The following is a 19,425-nucleotide window of genomic DNA, read 5'->3' on the forward strand; positions in this document are numbered from 1 at the left end:
CTTGCTAGTTATAGACGGGAGTAGCATATCACTCTCTCGGACACGAACGCTACAGACCTGTTTGGAACTGGAACTGGCCCGCTGACTTCCGACTTTCAGAGAGTACACTCCGAATCGTAGGAGCACAAAATTTTGGCGTGCGGAGTCCTAATCTTATGATTGGAAAGCCAAACATCCAAACAGGACCTCCACATTATTCCGGTGACAGCAAAATTCAGACACAACTCTCGCGAGTCTTTCACTCGCTGATCGCCTCTCGCTAGTCACTACTACTACTACTACACTACTTAAATAATCCCACGTGCCTTTTGACTCTCTTATGACTACTCCAACAAAAGAAGCTTCGAAAACAAAAGCCAACTCCAAAGCCCTAATTGTCATCCCCTTTACTTCTCTCTCTTCGGACAACCAACGAGCCCACCTCGATCAACAATCACTGAACTTTCCCCATACTCCATTGTCAAGAATTCAGACTCGGAACAATTCAATTTAGTACTTCACTTAATCAGGTTTGTTCTTCTTTTCTTTTTCCTGTTTAATTTGCATTGCTTACATTCTTTTTTTTTTTTGGTTGCTCCTTTTCCAGTTGTGTTTGGGGTTTGCTGCTCAATTAGCTTTCCGGGTTTTCATTCTCGGTCAATTTAGAAGCTTAGATATCTTGATTTTCAATTTCGTTTAGATAAAGTTCACTTCTTGGCATTGATATCGAGCTCTTGACTTTATTTAAGACATTGGATTTGATACTTCTGTTTTTCTCAAAAAAAAAAAAAATCGGACGTTGCTTTTGCTTGATTATTAGTAAGTGATTGCAATAATTCTTTTGCTAATTAGTGGTGGAAGTTTACTTTTCTGCACGATATTTACTGGGATTTGCTCATTTTGACAGACATGCAATAATTCAGCCGTAACAGGAAAGTGAAATTGGGAGTGCTCATGGAGATTGACTTTCCTATGGAATGACAATGGCTAGGGTTTTGGTTGAGAATTTAAATTAGGAATTGTTTGTTGGTTATGTGCTTTCATGTGATTGCTTGATTGTTATCGTTTTTGTGGTGACAATGAATTCGGGTGTCAGAATGCCGGGACCTCGGCACTGCCCCCGGATCAGTACATTTGAGCTAAAGCTTCAGATTGAGAGGAAGATTGGTCGACAGAGAGCTGAGATGTATTTTGATCTGTTGACTAGATATTTAAGTAGTAAGCTCAGCAAATCAGAGTTTGATAGCCTCTGTGTTGGTTTGGTTGGGCGAGAAAATATCTCCCTTCATAACAAGTTCATTCAAGCAATCATTAGAAATGCATGCGTCTCTAAGACTCCCCCAGAAAAGTACAGCAAAATGGAAGGTTTGCTGAATGGCAAAGTGCCAAATGGATACCAAATTAGTAGCCTTCAGTCAATTTGTCGGGATGCGTTTACTCAGTCTCCTAGGAAGGGCAGAACGCCAAGCTTTCGTGATCGCAAGTTCAAGGACCGTCCAAGCCCTCTTGGTCCTCATGGGAAGTCCCATAATCTTGCATGTGAAGATTCAGTACCCAAGGTTCAGGAACAGCAAAGTGCTACTGAACTACTGTCCTTAGGTAGCAGGCCTCCTCTCGAAGTAAACTCTGTGGAAGATGGAGAAGAAGTTGAGCAGGCTGCTGGAAGCCCAGGCATATACAGTAGAAGTCCAGTTACAGCTCCTCTTGGAATCTCATTGAATAATAAAGGAAGAAGGAAACTGTTCGGTCACGGTTCAACCTCTTTCCTTCGCACTGAAACCTGTTATTTTACTGGCGAGCTACCTGATATGAATTGTTTGAAGAAGAGGTTGGAACAGAAGTTAGAGGTCGATGGCTTGAACGTCTCCTCAGATTGTGTTAACTTGATGAATAATGGACTAGATGCATATTTGAAGAGGCTAATAAGACCATGTCTGAGTTTGGCTGCTTCAAGGTCAGAGCAGAAGCACCATAGCCAAGTTCATCATCAGGGAATATCTGTTCCAAATGGGATGATGCCCATGACATATGCACAAAGGGCAAACAATTCCTTTTCTGTGTCAATGTTGGATTTTAGGGCTGCAGTGGAGTTGTGTCCCACATTGCTTGGAGAGGATTGGCCCATACAGCTTGAGAGGTTTCCCTTGCGTGCCCCTGAAGACTCCATGGATCAATGGAAAAGGATTTTCTAATTGTCGACTTCTCGGTCCATCTCGAAGTAAAAGTTTGTTTTGTGATGCTAGAATCCATTCTAACAGTGATGACTCCGTATACATAAGCAATGCTGATATCTTCATGGTTTAGAGTTGCTGAAATTTTTGAATCAGGTGTTTAGGTTGTATATACATCTCAGAGCTGATTATTTCCGAAGTGGGATCCCTTACCTCATAAAGTATAAGGACATTGATACTTGTATAATTTCAGCCATTAAAAATGTTTCATTGGCTACTGAACTAATATCAATAGCTTGTTCATGATGTTAACCTTTTAGCTGTCAATAAAGTTTATTATTGTGGAATGTTCAGACTTTATTTTCCTGTTTCTTTTCTTTATCTTGTAGCTCCTTAAACACAAATATATCTTTTGCCATTAGGCTTTAATTGTTTGCATGCGAGTCACATGTTTTGATGTCCTGAAAAGTTTTCTTAAATTTGATCCTCCATGTGATCTTTGCTTCAAAGCTCTAGTTTATGTTGCCTTTTTGTGCTTATTTGGTTTCCATGTTTTTGTTGTTTTTTCGTGCCTGTGTGTTTTTGTTTTGTTTTGTTTGTGTACATGTGTTGCCTTGTTCAGGCATATTTTGATACCATAAAACTGCTTGAGCACTGGAGCTTTGTTGATTGATAGCTCAAATGAGAAGAAGAACATCAAGTCAAGCCCTGCCGTACAACTTGACAGTCTTTCTTCTGCAATTGTGTTATAGATAATCATCCAATTCTTGCAAAGCCATATTACAAGGAAAGCAGATCAAAGGGTATGATTTGTTCACGATATAATTTGAACTGACTGACTTGATGCGAAAGCTTTTGATTGGTTTTCAGGGTGTGCTTTTGTGTCTACTAATCGGAATAAAGACATCTGCCACTGGCTGGCCCGCAGTTTACTATCCAGGTCCGAAGTGAAAACCTTTTAAGTTTTTAAAGTTTGTGTCCTTGCAAATTTATGGATGTTGAATGTTAGATGCAGCAAATGCTTTGGGAAGCTCTATAGCTGATGCATTTAAAGGTTAGCATCTGCCCTGGTTACAGTTAGTTGTTTGCACATCAATTAATTACTCTGTCATAATATGTATAATGAAGCAGAGAAGAGGTTCTGGTCAATGTGCTTTTGCTGTTATTCCATGTTTTTCTCACTTATTTACCAGTGCTGTGACTCCTACTGTTCAGCAGAAAGCAAAATCTTTTTGAACGTAATAATAAATGGTTTGCTCATCTAATAAGAATTTTCTGTTATAAGCTTCAATTAGGTTGGCTCGTTGCTTTACTGAGTCTTTACCAATCAATCTTTTATGTTGGACTCAGGTTCTGGCAGTTTTGGCACCTTTTTTTAACATGATCTTCTCTACAGAGCATGTAGTAGCTAGATGATGTTCAGTAGCAAAATGTATTTTCCATAAACTAGCTTCTTAAATTTTATATTTTCATGTATTTAGTTTTATAAATTCAAAGTTCTAGGGAACTGCTATGAGAAGGTGACCAAAAAGTTTTAGTGCTTGTCTTTCTGATCTTAGGTTTCGTCGTCTGAACAGTTCAAATTTCTTTATTGGAGGTAAGAAGTAGGTTTGGTGTCAGATAAGACTGTTAAAGATGTTCCTTTAGGTGCTATGAAAACAGAAGCGCGATGTATAAGCAGTGTCTGTTGGGTAGAAACTGTATATGCAGTAAGGTTGGGGTTGATCTACTCTGAACAGATTGTAGTAGTTTAAGAAATAAACAGTAATGGAAATGATAAAAATGTTTCTCTCAGTTTCCTATGTTTCTTTAGGTGCTCTTTCCATATAAAGAATACCTTGCAAGTTATCAGAATGTGACGTAAAGGTACATAAAATGAACTTTTACCACTGGAGTACTAATCTAATAGGCATCTCCTACTCACAGTCAAGGAGATGCTTTCCATGCTAATCTGGAAAGAACGTAGAAGGTTCATAAACATGTAGATATACATTTTCGTTTCCTTGATTAGTATTATGTGGATTGAGTTATCCAGGTGAACTCCCTCTCTGAACTACTGAATCCCAAAATATTAAATAGATACATGTGCAAAACTTTGCATGGGTACTATAATGCTGCCTATGGTTATTATGCATGTATAGCACAGATAGTTGGAGTGATCATTTTTTTGCATGTCATATTAAATGCATGCTCAGTTTTGCATGTCTTATAAAATTGTTGAAGCAGACATGTACGCAGGGTTTGGAATATGAAGAATCTTTGCATTCAGTTGGGATAGTTTTTTTAAGCACAGAATCTTTGCATTTAGTGGATAATTTGTTGTTAAGAACAGAAGTTATCCAATAATTAAGGTTTCAACATGTTTTTTAGGGATATCTTTAAGATGGTGGAATGGGCATGCCATAACAGCTTTGACATTTTCATGACCATAGCTTCAAGGATAATGCAATAACTATGCATGTGACTGGACATATCTTCAAGGGTGTGATCAATCTCTTTCCGTATTGTTTGGTTATATTATCTCTAAAAAATGATTTGACCAGGTATTATTAAGGCATAATAAATGGTTTCCTTTATGCGATATGATTGGCATTTCTTGGAGTTTTTCTGAAATGCTACCTATTTGTTGAAGTTGAAATTCTACCTATCTGTTAATTACCATCTCCTCCACTTGATATGTGGGTCGGACTTGTTATAGACTAAGTTTTCCAGCAAAAGTTTAAGGTTCACTTGTTAAATGTATATTGTCCAACTGAAGGATAGAAACAAGATAATTAATACGTATTATGTATATGAGCAAATTTGGCTTTTCAATTAGCTCCATTACCTCTGTTACTTGTCATATTACTTGTTGTGATTTCTTAAGACGGTAAGATAATCAAAATCTCATTGATGTTTCTGTAACTGGTTGCAATCAATTTTGAATGATAATAATATCTTTTACATCTTTCGTTTTACAAGTGTATAGTCTCTGTGTGCTTAGTTCTTTGTTTTCCTCCTCCTCTAACCTAACATGAGGATACAGGTTCTGCCAATCCTAGTGTTGGATGAAATAGTGATAGCTGTGGTAAGCAATCTTTCTATTAATGTCCTATTTGGTTTGCAGAATCTTTTTATCCGAATGCAGATATACGGTGTCGTGCCAAAGATTTTAACTCTTCCATTTTTTTACTGTCTGCAATGTGCGACAGGGTAATCATTCTGAATATGATGCAGCGGCCATTCTATACATCTGTTCTGCCTTGTAAACATGAACTGTAAAAAGATATTTTCTTGGCATCTGATATATGCATACTTGAGTTAAAAACTCGCGAACATTTTATGTTCCTACGGCGTGTACTTTTCCTTGGGTTAGGCTGGTCTGCTGGAGCGGTTGTTCTCCCCGTTCATGGCTGCGGGGAAACAAGGAGGGTGAATACAATTTCCTTGTTTAGAAACTCATAAAAAGAGATGGGGGTCAGTGGTTGAATTGCCCAAAGCTTAACAAGGTGAACCACAGATTGCTAGGATTTCTTGACAGCAGCGGTCTACCTACCCCCAATGGGCACTGCGCTCTTGTTCGCAAATTCCTTAAACTAGAGCCCAGAGACGATAAGATTCTGATGGGTTTGGAATTGTCGTCAGCCAAACGTACGATTTCAGCCTCATTGACCAATCCGGATATCATATATCAATCCTTAGCTGGAGGCTGGACCCTCCAGAAGCTTTGTGCACATAAGATTACAACTGAGCTGCTGGTCCATGCTGGAAATTATTCAGAAATGATCAAAACACGTGAAGAAGACGTTCTAACAGAGTGATTTGGGTGGCTGCTTTATTTTCAAAATTGGCTCGCTGTCAGTATGCTCCTATGTCGCGACAGCCTTTTGAAGACAATTCAAAATACTCGAACAGTAAAAGTTGAGGCGTTTGCTATAAATGAATATGCATGGATGATGGTGGCATTTTGTCCCAAAGGTCGACATAATTGCAGTAGCCCCACTTTTAATTATAGCAGTATAAATCTTAGATTAACCATTTTTGTCAGCTTTTTCTCAAGTTATGTCATTAGCCCCACTTTTAATTATAGCAGTATAAATCTTAGATTAACCATTTTTGTCTCAAGTTGTGAGCTACAGTATCCTTTCTAGTCTTAACTTCAATGATTATTTTTTTTTGCCATAAATATTCATGAGCATATCTTCGGCAAAGAAGTGTAGAAGCTAGCCAAGAGTTTTCTTGTTGGATTATGGTAGTCCCCTGGTGGTCCTTCAATCCAATGTGATTGCCCTTCTATTCAATTAATTGGACAATTGCTGAATTATCACAAGCTCTAGCAGTACTACTATTTACTTGACCATCATGCAATATATATATATATATATATATTACAAACAACCAAACTCCGCACGCATCTTAGCTCTCGCAAAAGTCAAGACAGCTAAGAGGAAGCCCGCCCATGGAATCCACACGATTCTTAATCTTAGCCAGGGGAGTAAAACAAACACAGTAGAAGAACACGTATGCAATTAAAATTTGAAGCTGACACTGGACGTGTTTGCCAGCCAGCTTTTTAGTAAGACGTGACATGCAACCTAAAAAATATGCATTTAAGATCTTAAAAGCTAACATGCAAGTTCTACGGACCTAATCATCCATTGACCTGAAACATTGCGCTGCACCATTAATTAAATCAAGAAATTAATGAGGAATCCGACTTTTTTCTTCTTCTTTTTTTTTTTTCCTAAACACATACCTTGAATAATTTTTTACTACCAATAATAGGGAACTTTGAAACTCTTCTAGTTAGATTTCATCCAAATTTCTCAATGTGTGTGTGTGTGTGTATATATATATATGGAAAAGCAACAAAGAACTAGTTGATGGCAATTTCACCAGACATTCCATGCGGGAATCACTCGAAACAAAAAAAAAAAAAAAAAGGAAGAAGAAGAAGAAATTGTAACGCATGTTTCACTCTCAATTGCTGTGGCTCGAGCTATTTCAAGGACAAATTGCTTATGGATTTGTTGAGGCTGATAGAGAACTGCTTATTAATGGAACTACGTTTTATATATTGCCGCATGGCATGGATCAACAGCAACCCTTAAAAAAGTCTATCTAGATGCAGGCATCAGAGTGTAACTCATGGAGGTGGGGACTTGATTTTCTTTTACTTGTATTGGATAGCCAATAATTGCCAAAGCGTCTTTGCTTTGGAATGATCAAAGTCTATTACAAACAAACATTTATGATTGGTACAAATAAAGAAACAACTTTACAGCAATTTCCTTTCTTGCCATGCAATTTTTCTCTTTTTCCTGATAGGCCAGAGAATGTGATCAGCATCTCTTATTGGATTACACAAAGATCACAACCAATATTATTGTGAACCAGTCGACTGGAGTACTAATTAATTTCTGGATTGAATTGAACCACTATCTCACAATTAAGCAAAGCATGTGCCATCCCATTAATCATTTGTTTTTCAATCAATTGAATGCACCACAGTCGCGGCGAATGTTCCCATTCCTTCCGGTCTTAACTCCGACCCGGCCGAGTTTGGTCATAGCAGCAACGAAAGCGTTTTGGAAAGCTTGGGAATTGGATGCCCAGGCATTGACGGTGGGTTTGGACCTGGAATCGGTGAAGAGGACCTGGTCGGAGGTGAAGAGCCCCTTTCCCGTCACCAGGTTCTGGAAGTAGACGTTGTCAAAAGTCCTTGGGGTGGTGGGGTCCATGTTGATGGCTATCGTGGGGTTCACGACCCTGGGGCACATCGACTGCAGTTGGCTTGCGTATGCTCTGTTGAGAGTCGGGTCGATTGGATTCCGAGGGCTGAAATTGTATATCCGGTTTGCAAACCGGTTACAGTGTGAGAAACCCAGCGTGTGCGCACCTGCGCAGAATTTATCATGTGACGAATAAAATGAATGCTTCATCAGACTAATATAATTACTACTATTTACTACTGCTACTAATCAGTAACCCCTGCTCCTAATCAATCTTAGTTAACTCTGGTTTTACTCTAATCAATTTTTTTTTGGTTCATCAATGCATGCATGTTTAACGAACGAAGTGAAAGTGCAATATTGTAATGCCACGTGGCGGGTGTTAGTTACCTGAGAGAGCAATCATGTCCGTCTGGCTTAGCCCATTGGCTGCGAATATTGCATTGAGCTGGTTCAAATTGAAGCTTGGCTTGGGCAGTCTTCCATTGACGCTTGAGGCAGTTGAGCTCAAGCCATCCAGTCTTCCCAATTCAACGGCATATGAAGGTCCGCCGGCCTACACGGATGAGATTAGAAAGAAAAATATTATTGGATTTTAAGGTCAAGTAGCTAGGCATGCATGAGGACGAGGGAAGATGAATTTACCAGTGCAATAACGTCTCGGGCGGCCATGGCAAGAATGTCAGCGCACGACACCTTGTTCCTGCAACTCGCCACTGCATCAACGGCTGCTTTGGCTTTGATAACCGTATCGAATCCATCTCCGGCCAGTGACAGGTTATCAGGGTGATCTTTTTCTGCCTGGTTGTTTGGGGTCGATGCTATTATGACAGAAGCATCGCAACCCTTTTTGTTTCCAATTAACCCGAGACAGAACCAGTCATTCCAATGTGTATTCAAGAAAAAATATATATACACACACACACACACACACAATTAAGAGAGAAGAGCTCCGTGTCTTTTGCAAAATGGAATGAGTTAATTAATACTTACATTGACAAAACAATCGTGGAAGAAGAGACGGAGGGTGCCGGGGACTGTAATGAAGGTCTGCTGGAATTTTTGGGTGACGGCATTCCTAACAATGCTTTCAACATTGGGGCAGGTATTGGCGTAATAGTTGCGCTTGAGCTGCGCTGACACTAAGTCAGGGGACAAACAAGCAACGAGAGAAAGTGAAAAGACAGTTATAACAACATTACTGAGCCGATGACGATCCATCATCTCTTCCAAATCCAAAGCAGGCTTAAAAAAAAATAGGAAGATGATGAACGCCTGCAGAACGAGAGAGAGAGAGAGAGAGAGAGAGAGAGAGAGAGAGAGAGAGAGAGGGGTTTATAATTAGCTAGGGTCGGTCCGGGTAAGGTTGGTTTGTAGAATGTTCAAATGAGAGGAATATATATAAGTAAAAAGTTGGTTGGTTTAGAGTCTTTCTTATGAGGAAGAAAGTTCATTAAACTATCAGAGAGAAATTGGTGATTTTGAAAATGACAGTGATGTTGGCCAAAGGTTGCGTCTATGGCCGCCTTTGGCTTTTTCCTCTTTTACATTTTCCCCTCAATAACTACTCTCCCAGCCCCAGTCGCCTAGTCTCATCGGACTTTTCAAGTTAGGGATTTAATTCCACTTCCAATGCCCGCAGCCTGGTCCAAGAAACAGAAGCAAACACATGGTAAATGATGCACATATATATATATATATATATCTGTGGCGTGCCTGACAATTCAAACAAATTAGGGAGCTTAAAATTGCTCAATCAAAACATTTTTTCTGAAATAAATGAAGATGGGGTATAAAGCTTGTGAGATTCAACATCCTGTCGCCATTTCTTGCTGTTGACACAGAGATGCCAAATTCAATGTTAAAACAAATTCAAACAAGAAGTTATGTTCCTTCAATTTGGTTACTTGACATCGAGTAATTGTTCAACAACTCATGCATGTTTTAGATTTATTCAGTGACCCCTGAACACCAGTAAAAGCTAGAGATATAATAGTTACACTGCAAAGTGAGCATTAGATACAGGGCTAGTCAAACGGAGCCTCGCGGAGGTATCTACAGGCTTACTTTTGCGCCCCTTTTGAGAAAATGAACAACAAGACCGCCAGGAAAAACTAAAAAGAAAGGGGGAGAAGAAAAACCTGGCAAAAGGATGCAAATGGTATCAAAATCGTGTTGCGGAACACATTTCCATTTGACCATTTGCCTTGGTACAGCCTGGAGGAAATACCTGGATTTTGAACCAAGCACGATCTGGGCTGTGATTGGCAAACAATTTATTTATATATAAAAAAAAGCCCCCTCTTAAGATTCGATTCATAGAAAAATTGTTGGTTTGGTTTAATCTTTCTTTCCCCTGGCCTGAATTTGCTGGCACTCAGATGCAAAATAATAGTTTAGTAATATGATGTTGGTCATAACGGAGAAAATATTTTAGTAATTAAAGTCCACATGAACGTGAAGCTTAATTGATCTCTCTGAAACAATTAAAACATGCTGTCTAAGCTTGTTTAGTGAAACAATTAAAGGCAACTTCACCTAACACCGATCTTGAAAGTGTTTATTCGAATAGACATTCCTTGTTCAAGGCACTACAATTAAGCCATAATTGTAGATCTGAGTAAATCGGATTGACTAGAGAATCATATTGTCAATACTTGTACGCAACCTGGATAAATTACTCTCTGTTTGCTAGTTCTGCGTTCATTGTCAACCTGGATAATTTTTTTAGTTTTCTTACATGACCGTTGAAATTAATCTACCACAGCCTACGTAAGTTTAAAAACTTGGAATGCTACTAACCCAAGAAAAAAAAAAGGAATAATGTGGCAAGCACGTACATTATTAGATGAAGTCGAAAGAAAGTATAGATGCTAATATAACAAACACATAAACACTAATATAATAAATACAGACATTAATACATTGAAATATAAAACACAACAAATTTTTTTGACACATACTTGCGTTCTACATTTGATCTCCTCTATCTAGTTTCACCATCAATCCTCCTTCGAGTTAAGAGACCTCTCTACTAAAGTGAAATCCGCAGCCAAAAGGTAGTGCTCCTTTGAAAGAGAAAGGTGACGAGTGGAGCAAGTTCCAGCGATGGGCTGTCTTCCCGACCTTATTTCCGTCTTTTTTATCGAGTGCTTTATTGAATTGAGGTTTATAAATGGAGTTAAAAAAAAAAGAATATATTGCTACTAGCTGTCGATTCCATTTCCGTGGCTCGATTGCATCCTGCGGTCATATCTGTGATTGCAGACGAATAATATGCATGTGAATTGGCGTACACGAGTGACCAAGCGCTTTATAGATTGGGTTGCTATCTCTGGGCTTCCTTTGTGGATCCAATCTTCGACATTCGGCCGCATGGGATGAATTTGTTGTTGCCCAATACTGTAGGGATCCAAGCTGTTACTGGTCGGGATCGGGAGTGCAAGTTCTAATATGTATCTAACCGAACCCTCTAAAGAACAAAATGCACCTGAGTGTGTGTTTATCTGGGAATCACTGACCAGGTCCAGTTTTAGCTGTTATCTAAGAAATTATCTCCTCCCATGCCTAGGTTTTCCCAACGAGGGTTTTATTTTTAGCCATCTGAAATAAAACAAGCATGCACAATAAATAAACATAAGGTGGAAGCTAAAATCCAATCCTGTAATGAAAAAAAGGCCTCAACAAGTCGTTTCCTGAAACAGTAGTATGTCTGGGCAAGTTTTTATAAAATGTATCGTTGATTGGATAAGGTTGAAATTGGAAATACATATTAAAAATTTGGAACATCAATTCCTCGGAAAAAGACAAAGGAAACTGAGGATCCCATGGGCCGAGTGAGATTGAAAATGCAGCATATTTATTTCGAAATATGCACATGCTCTAGCAATTAAAATCTCAATCTTCAATTAGGAGTCACATTTCTGCCAGATAGACGTGATGTCTTTAGACGTCCGGCGATGGACTGTAATGACCTCTACGTATCATCATATGCTAACAGCCTTGTCCTACAACGAAAACGAAAACGAAATCAAAGCTATTAATTGACAATGAGATTTCAAACTTTTAATTATCGATTTTTTTCCACCCCCATTTATAGATTACAATTATAAATTATTGCCCTGATCAGATCAAAATTATAAGTTTTGCAGTACAAAAAAAAATTTTTTTTTTTTGGAGGAGGTAAACCTCAGTTCTTTGGCTAAGGCTTGTAACGTCGGGGATGATAAGACATCAAAGAGTTCAAGAAGGGACTAGATTAGTACGATAAACAAAAAGAGTCCAGAGAAAAACACATGCATGAAAATCTATATGCTAGATTTATCTGCGAGTGTGATTAATAGCAACTTTTTTTTCTTTTTTTTTTTTTCGAAAACGACACATTTAATATAATCTAATCTACTCCTACTTCAGTTTTTTAAGGGTTGACCCAACTAAATTGAGAGAATCGATGGGAAGTAGATCACCATAAAAAAAATGACAACTTCAATTGGAGAATAGCTAATCGGGTATGTTTTATATAGATCGATTTATGAAAGTAAGTTGTTCAATGACCCTATAAAACTTTACTTGAATAGGTTTTTGGTGAGGGCGGGGGAGAGGGGGTTGGATGGAGGTGTACAGTACGTCCCTCCTGTCACACAATAATTGATTTCGAATATAGGCTTTGTTTTTATTTCTGTAGGGATGGAATAATGCTGAGGCGGACGAGGGGAGGGGAAGAGGAGCTTGCGTGTAATTGTGGTGGTTTCAACTTTCATTCATGATGTAATACCCAAATGGGAATCTGGATTCAGGTCCATTATCGATAAGGATGTTTGTTGGTACTACGTGGAACCCAGCTCCACTAGATTTTTCTCATTCAGTTTCAGATTGGGAACCAATTCCTTCGAGACAGACTGTACATACGGTAAAGTGAAAGTGGCAGTGGCAGCAGCATCACCCGAATTATTTATCAAATGATGCTGACGATGCTAAGACCAGATAAATACTGCGCATAAAAAGCCCGACTTGCTTTGTCCTGAAGCAGTCCCAAACCCCACCTATAATTACCACCAACCCCAATCTTCATGGTTTCACAGGAATCCATTATCCAGCATCTTTTGTCTATTCTCTAACACTTGACCAGCTGTGGCGTGTTAATTGTCTGATACGGCAATTAAGAATTTAAGAACTGCTGCTTATTTGTTAATTAAGCAGCTGGTTTTTCTTCTTTCTTTTCTTGAGTTGGATAAATTATTAGCAAGCCGCTAGCTAAAATCCCGTTAATAATTGAGAGTCATTAGCCAGCAACTTCGACATCTAACCTGGCCAAAATCAAATCTGTGTTGCAAGGAGATAACCTATTTGCAGTTAGACTTCAAAAACCAAGCAAGCTATGTTCCAATTTGGCAGATCGATGATAACCGAATGTGCATGAAGATTTTCTATTCTAGGTTCACAGCTATGCTTTACGCGAAGATCCTCTCAACATTTTCGGAAGAATATATGTTGTCCATTCCATTTCCTTCTCTAAAAGTTCTCTTCCCTCACCTGTCAAAGACTCAAATCTTGATTTTGTCGCTTGTAGACTTAGTCGATTTTTCCAGGCCAATTTTTCTGCTGGTTTCCTTTTCTTTCCTTTTTTTTTTTTTTAAAATAAATTTTCTTTGTTGCTTTTGTAGTGTAGGAGTAATAATTTTCACTACAAAAGACATGCTTTTATAGATGTGCCACTGGCGTCTGAAGCGACCGTCTTGCAACTAAAGATGTCCCGGCAGTGAACTCAGACGAGTCGAGAGAAGAAGGAAGGAAGGGGAAGGAAAACAAAAAAAAAGGAAGCCTGGAGAGAATAATAACGATATGCTGCCTGCACCTGCATAATTGACAATTGACTCGATCGTAGCATCAAAATCAGACACAGCTTGTTATCGGAAATACAACCCCTGAGTCGTGCCAAGTACCACCTACACCACCTACAGAAGCATGCATTTTGTTTTCCCTTTTCTTGTTAAGACAAAACAATATAATTACTTGTACTATATCCATTAATAGCGTTAAAAAAAAAAACTGGAGGCAGATTCGAGATTCCATTCCACCTTATGAAATCATTAACGTCATTATCGAAGGATTTAATTAACCATAATTAAGTTGAGTAAGTGGTTAGTCCCTGTCATTTGTTTCCTAGTAATGCCACTCGTGATCATGGTGCGTGTAAGAAGAAAGAATAATTGCTCACGGAAACACATACGGGTTGTGTTTGTTGCAATGGAACACGAAAGCAACTAAGCAGTGACTTTTGACTTTTCACACACAAATTTATAATTTTTTGCAATAACAACAACAATAGTAATGAATAGTAGTAGTACAATTAATTAGTGTGTGTGTGTGCGCGCTTAAGTTATCTCCTGATCCAATGGACCAAACGATATCTATTTAATCATATAGTATACTACTACTGATTAATGCGGGTAGCTAGGTCAGTGACTCATCTAAATCAATTTGAAATTTTGCTATCCCCACCCCACCCTTCTGGCTTCTGCTGCCACTTTCAATTTTGTTTGTTTGTTTTACTATTACCACTAGATAAGAAAGACGCACCCCGCACATCCAGCCAAGGGAAATTGTCAATTATTGGTACCGCTCATAACTCATCATGTTCGTGAGAGATGGAGAGGTAGAGATATCATGCTATATTTGGCAGTACTTAATTCCTTCAGAAAGAGAAAGGAAAAGGAAAAGAAAATTAAACAATTGGATATTCAGCTTACAATTGGATCAGCTTGAACAATAATATTATTCAATTGGTCCCGATACGAACAAAATAGTACTTACCATGATAACGCAACTAGACCATATTTATATTTAAAACAAACAAAAAGATGCTACTACTTTGATAGTTTCCCAGATGATATTAATTACAGTACTACTGTCATCCTGTCACAAAAAAGATAAGAATTACTACTAGCTGTCATTAGCAAAATAAAACAAAACATAGATATCATTTTTCGGCCTTTGATCTTCAATGTTACTTTGTTTTGGGCCTCTGAGACAGATTATTGAGTAGGTTTCTCAAATCGCATCATCTATTTTTATAGAATATATTCTACAAATGATACCATCTTGGGTTTCTTAAGTGAGCACCTTGAATTTTCTGATTAGTATGACCTTTCTTTCATTTTTCTGGCCAATACTTCTGATAAGAATACTAATAAAAGTATAAAACTGGTTCACCTAGGTTTCGTCGTATCACTCCATACCCTCGATGGCTCGATCTTCTTCTTTTTTTTTTTTTAAGAATTATTTTTTCTGAGATACGGATAAAAGATGGGACCAAAGAAACAGTGCGAGGCCGTGGCTCAGCCTTTTAGCAAACCCAAAAGGACCCACAAAGCCATATTGCTGCACCTCCTTGCACCGGCAACGCGTGCTAAAATGTCCCCTTCCTCCTCTCTTTCCTAGCCTAGGTTTTCAAATATTCTTTCAATCCCATCACTTCAGTTTGCAATTATGCGGCCCAAGATTTTCAGACCACCCGCAATTTTAATTCACATACCACATAGTCTAGAAATATCATGGATTAGGTAGTACCCTCATCAGCGCATTTTTCATGATACGTTCGATCAGCAATTAGTGTTGAGTCTGTTACTGTCACAAAAGTTTCATTTCATCGGAGACAATTAATTAATGCATCCCCTTGAGCCTTCTTTTTTTCTTTTTTTTTTTTGCCACGCCCATAACTGAATATGCGTTCTACACAACAGATTAATTATTTTCGACGGTTTGTACAGCTGTGTGCATGCATGCATGTAGATCCATCTTTTACTATCTTGAATTATCTATTTCCAATCCATCTCGTCTGTACAACAGCAAAAGAACAGGAACATAACCAACTCGCAAAGGTCTATGATCCATGGACTTCCAAAGCATGCACATGCCGTCATAAGTTAAGTATGCCCCAAGTATGAGACGCTAAGGTCGATTAAGCCATAAGAAAGCCGATTTTAAAGAGTGCATCCACATGGTGTCTTTAATGGCCATCACACCAGAAATGAATCTTCCAAACGAGTTGGCTGGCTCTGTCTCTGGCACCTCCGATAATATTCCACACCACACTTACGTTAAACAACCAACCAACTGTGGCTGGAGCAGTAGTTGGCCACTAAAAAAATTCAAGCTTTCCTGAAGATTTCTTCAACCGTTTGTTTGCGTGTCCGTTTGAGCCGGCGATTGTTTAGTTCCCTTCAGATTCTTATTGGATCTCTTCTTCAGATTCTCCTTTTCCTAATATAAAGCAAGAATAGATTGTATATCCGGAAAAAAAAAAAAAAAAACTTACATTAAACAAATTAAAGACGTCATTTATACTCATCGCCTTCATTACAGTACAATATATAACTGATCAAGTTTTAAGCTCATGTAGTTTTAGTTTTACAGATTCCTTCATTCTCATGAGTTGAAATTTTGGACTTTTCCAAGAAGTACGTACGGTCAAGACGTACGTGTCGGCGGGCCAGGTAATGAAAGTAGTGCTAGCATATAAAACAACTGTTACAACTACAGCATATAGACTTGTAAGCTTGGGGTGCATCATGTGATTTACCTTTGCAGGCTAAGCTGTGATTTTGAAGCGTTGTCCCAAGGTACTGGTCTAAACGTAACTAAGGCCTTGTGATCAGCAACAACTGCACACATGGGATCGTATTAGTATTTAATGGGTATTAAATATGGGCGCACTGCTGGACTTGTCTGGGGGCATCTCTTTCACAAAACTCGAATCACATTGGCTGAGGCACTGGGATTTGTTTGGCATGCCTCGAACCCCAAGTGCAACAAACAACGCTTTGATTTCTGTGTGTAAAAGAGAATCTTAAATTCTTCCACAATCATTTTTTTATTCTATCTTCTACAGTATATACTTATAGAATGCTCGATGGAAGGTGTTGCTACATCAAACAAAGTTTGAAGCCTGAAGCCGTGTTGTCAGCAACAGCAACACCAACGCAACTCCCGTCTTTTCTTCAAGTTCCTTACAAGATCTTCCTTGTTTTACAATCACCAAATTTTGATCTTCGTCTCTTCGGCTCATGACTCTGCGAGACATGTATTAATTTCTAAGGTAAGAAGTTCTCTTCCCATCTTTACCAGCTTCCCCGAGTGCGACAGTACTGGTTACTGTATGTGGTTTCTGGTTGACTTGATGAGCAAGAAGGAAAAGAATTCTTCATCTTTCTCGAATGTTGGCGTCCGTATTCACTAGGACGTGACAAAAAGGTAAATAAACCTGAAGCTACAAAAGTTCTGGCAATTCTAGCATGTAACTAGGAAATTGTGCAAGAGAACAAGAAATCTTATTGGCATGAAAAATATGAGGTCTAAGTGGAAATCTTTTGTTTCAGTACACTTTTTAAGTACACATTGCATCAGCTACGGTACATGATCAGTGAAATTAAATCACACCAATAAAATTCGAATTTTAATCTAACAAAAAAATGTAGCTTCTTTTTCAGATAAATTTCTCGGTACAAAATGCGTCAAGGCACTTTCTCAATGCGAATGATGACTGTACAATGTTGTGAGTCTTGATATATGTATATACCATCATTAAGATGTCCCAGTCCCAGTCCCAGTCCCTGTGGCAGTCTGGCAGTGCTAACTTACTGTTGCAAAGAAGGAAAAAGCAATCGGTTTACACTGAGAAGATCTAGATTTATTCAGTCACCAAGATTGTGTTTCAAATTCGTATGAAATATGCTCTCTCTACTGATTCTATACGGAAACTTTTTATGAATCTTATGCCGTTTTCTGCATTTTTTTTTACAGGTCAAATTGTGAGAAGAATGTGTTTTAGCTAGACACAAGATCCAGTTCCAGTTTCAGCACAAGTGACCTTGTAGGGTTTCTCCACCAGTCAAAGATAGCCTAAAAAGGAGTATACAAAGTCATCTGATCATCTTGAATGGAGAAGCTTCTTAATCCGTACGATAAGGAATATATGAAGACGGCCATGTTGAAGCATGAGGAAACATTTAGAGAGCAGGTCGGTTGACTATATATACTGACTAGTTTCCGTTGATTTTGAGTTTCCTTGGCTTTAAAAGGTTTCAGTTCCCGAGATTCATGGTATTGGTTGTGCAGGTTTATGAACTACACCGTCTATATCAAATTCAAAAGCTGCTAATGAAGAAGATTGCAAGCAGCCAGAAACACGGCCAAGATTCAGATACACGGAATCTCAAGATTGTTAGTATATCAAATCAGACAAATGATCATCATGCAGATGTAGAGAAAAGGCCGCGACTGGGCCTTGATTTGGAACTTCCCGTTGACGATTACTTTCAGGGAATCGAACGGAATGGGACGGCAGGAATTGATGATGAAAGTGAGCTGGAGCTGACATTAGGCATTGGCCCGTCGAGTAACTGTGGAAGGAGAAAATCTTTGGAGATGTCAATCCCTTCAGATTCTGCAGCGAGTTTTTCTTCTTCCTCCACAGGATCCAGCAATATAAAGAGGACAAATTCAGGTCTAATTAATCATCAGAGGACAAATGCAATTCGAGAAGAATTTATTGGAAGGAAATGGGGATTAGAGCTGCCCGGTTCCAATCCTAGTTTATTAGGTTCAAGGAAGAAAAGTTCTGACATTGAGGAGCAATTGAGACAAGACAGACATAGTAATCCTCCTTGGCTTTTACAAGCTTTGAGTCTTAACACGAGTTGAAAAATCATCTAGAGTCGGTATGAAAATATTTTAGACTGATTCTTATCGGCTGATTATGGTGATAGTTTGATAAAATTTCAACTCAGTTTTAAATCCTGCTTGTAGATTTAATTGTCCTTCCTCATCTGGAATAGTACGTCTGGTCTGTATGTAGCATGCTAATACTCGGCATCCTGTTCTTTTTCCAGTCAAGTCCACGCCTCATTAACATCGGCAGCCCAGCCGTAACTCACTGAGGTATAATTAAGCCTTGTTTGGTTTAACGGACAGGACGTCCTAAAGAAGTCCCCAAAAATATCTGTATGGGAATCTTAAGAGTCCACAACACACCACCGTCCCGTCCCACATGCGAAACCAATCCATGACATGAATAGTCCAATAGTTGCTGGGCGTGCCTAAATTTCTGCTGGTACTTGAAAAGACATTTGGTGTTTGAGGGTGTCGCGTCACTCGCAAATATGACACTGCATCATCATTTGTATTTTTCAAGGAATCAGCTTTTCGCCCGATTGAACCCTTCTTTTTCTCTTCTCATTCGGAGGATTTTCCCTGCATTTCCCATCCTCTCCCAGCGTAAGGTTGTGTTTGGATTGCATTTTTCGTCATTTTTCATGAAAAAATTACTGTAGCGATTTAATATATGTGAGGGAAAAAAGTGATAGGAAAATGTGATCACGAAAAACGACAATATTTTTCGACGAAAACAAGCAAACCAAACAAGGCCTATAAGTATTCTTTTTTTTTTTACCAAGCAAGTTAACAGACTTTTTGGTAATAAACTAACCGAAATCCCGAGGAAATCACAAAAGCCGGCAACTCTTGTGGTTCCTCAGGAGACTAATATACTACCCCAAACCCCCCTA

The 19,425-nt window shown here is 38.7% G+C and overlaps 3 protein-coding genes across 4 annotated transcripts; 2 read left to right on the forward strand and 1 right to left on the reverse strand.

Annotated features, from left to right (window-relative positions):
* Positions 1-350: 350 nt before the first annotated feature.
* Positions 351-2,434, forward strand: LOC113778178. The gene is made up of 2 exons (XM_027323477.1): positions 351-509; positions 887-2,434. Exon 2 carries the CDS (start codon positions 1,059-1,061, stop codon positions 2,169-2,171), a length of 1,113 nt encoding a protein of 370 aa, XP_027179278.1. The 5' UTR covers positions 351-509; positions 887-1,058; the 3' UTR covers positions 2,172-2,434.
* Positions 2,435-7,271: 4,837 nt separating this feature from the next.
* Positions 7,272-9,185, reverse strand: LOC113777448 (peroxidase 51-like). The gene is made up of 4 exons (XM_027322533.1): positions 8,855-9,185; positions 8,507-8,707; positions 8,252-8,417; positions 7,272-8,028 (listed from the first exon to the last, which is right to left on the reverse strand). Exons 1-4 carry the CDS (start codon positions 9,083-9,085, stop codon positions 7,622-7,624), a joined length of 1,005 nt encoding a protein of 334 aa, XP_027178334.1. The 5' UTR covers positions 9,086-9,185; the 3' UTR covers positions 7,272-7,621.
* A 7,352-nt stretch (positions 9,186-16,537) lies between these two features.
* Positions 16,538-19,005, forward strand: LOC113778275. 2 transcript variants are annotated; one of them, XM_027323618.1, is made up of 3 exons: positions 16,538-16,958; positions 17,663-17,879; positions 17,978-19,005. In XM_027323618.1, exons 2-3 carry the CDS (start codon positions 17,799-17,801, stop codon positions 18,560-18,562), a joined length of 666 nt encoding a protein of 221 aa, XP_027179419.1. In that variant the 5' UTR covers positions 16,538-16,958; positions 17,663-17,798; the 3' UTR covers positions 18,563-19,005. The 2 variants fall into 2 exon arrangements, with proteins under 2 accessions (XP_027179419.1, XP_027179418.1); XM_027323617.1 differs by lacking the exon at positions 16,538-16,958 and adding an exon at positions 16,971-17,581.
* The last annotated feature ends 420 nt before the right edge of the window (positions 19,006-19,425 follow it).

Source organism: Coffea eugenioides, chromosome 7 (assembly GCF_003713205.1).
Source record: "Coffea eugenioides isolate CCC68of chromosome 7, Ceug_1.0, whole genome shotgun sequence".
Taxonomy (NCBI): Eukaryota; Viridiplantae; Streptophyta; class Magnoliopsida; order Gentianales; family Rubiaceae; genus Coffea; species Coffea eugenioides.

What these genes read in the sequence shown, in the direction of transcription:
- LOC113777448 (XM_027322533.1), bottom strand. Translation starts at nt 9,085, where the DNA reads ATGATGGATCGTCATCGGCTCAGTAATGTTGTTATAACTGTCTTTTCA. An exon ending in TCCACGATTGTTTTGTCAAT is followed by an intron (nt 8,708 to 8,854) that starts GTAAGTATTAAT and finishes GGAAACAAAAAG; the next exon opens with GGTTGCGATGCTTCTGTCAT. An exon ending in GGACATGATTGCTCTCTCAG is followed by an intron (nt 8,029 to 8,251) that starts GTAACTAACACC and finishes AATTCTGCGCAG; the next exon opens with GTGCGCACACGCTGGGTTTC.
- LOC113778178 (XM_027323477.1), top strand. Translation starts at nt 1,059, where the DNA reads ATGAATTCGGGTGTCAGAATGCCGGGACCTCGGCACTGCCCCCGGATC.
- LOC113778275 (XM_027323618.1), top strand. Translation starts at nt 17,799, where the DNA reads ATGGAGAAGCTTCTTAATCCGTACGATAAGGAATATATGAAGACGGCC. An exon ending in AGGAAACATTTAGAGAGCAG is followed by an intron (nt 17,880 to 17,977) that starts GTCGGTTGACTA and finishes TTGGTTGTGCAG; the next exon opens with GTTTATGAACTACACCGTCT.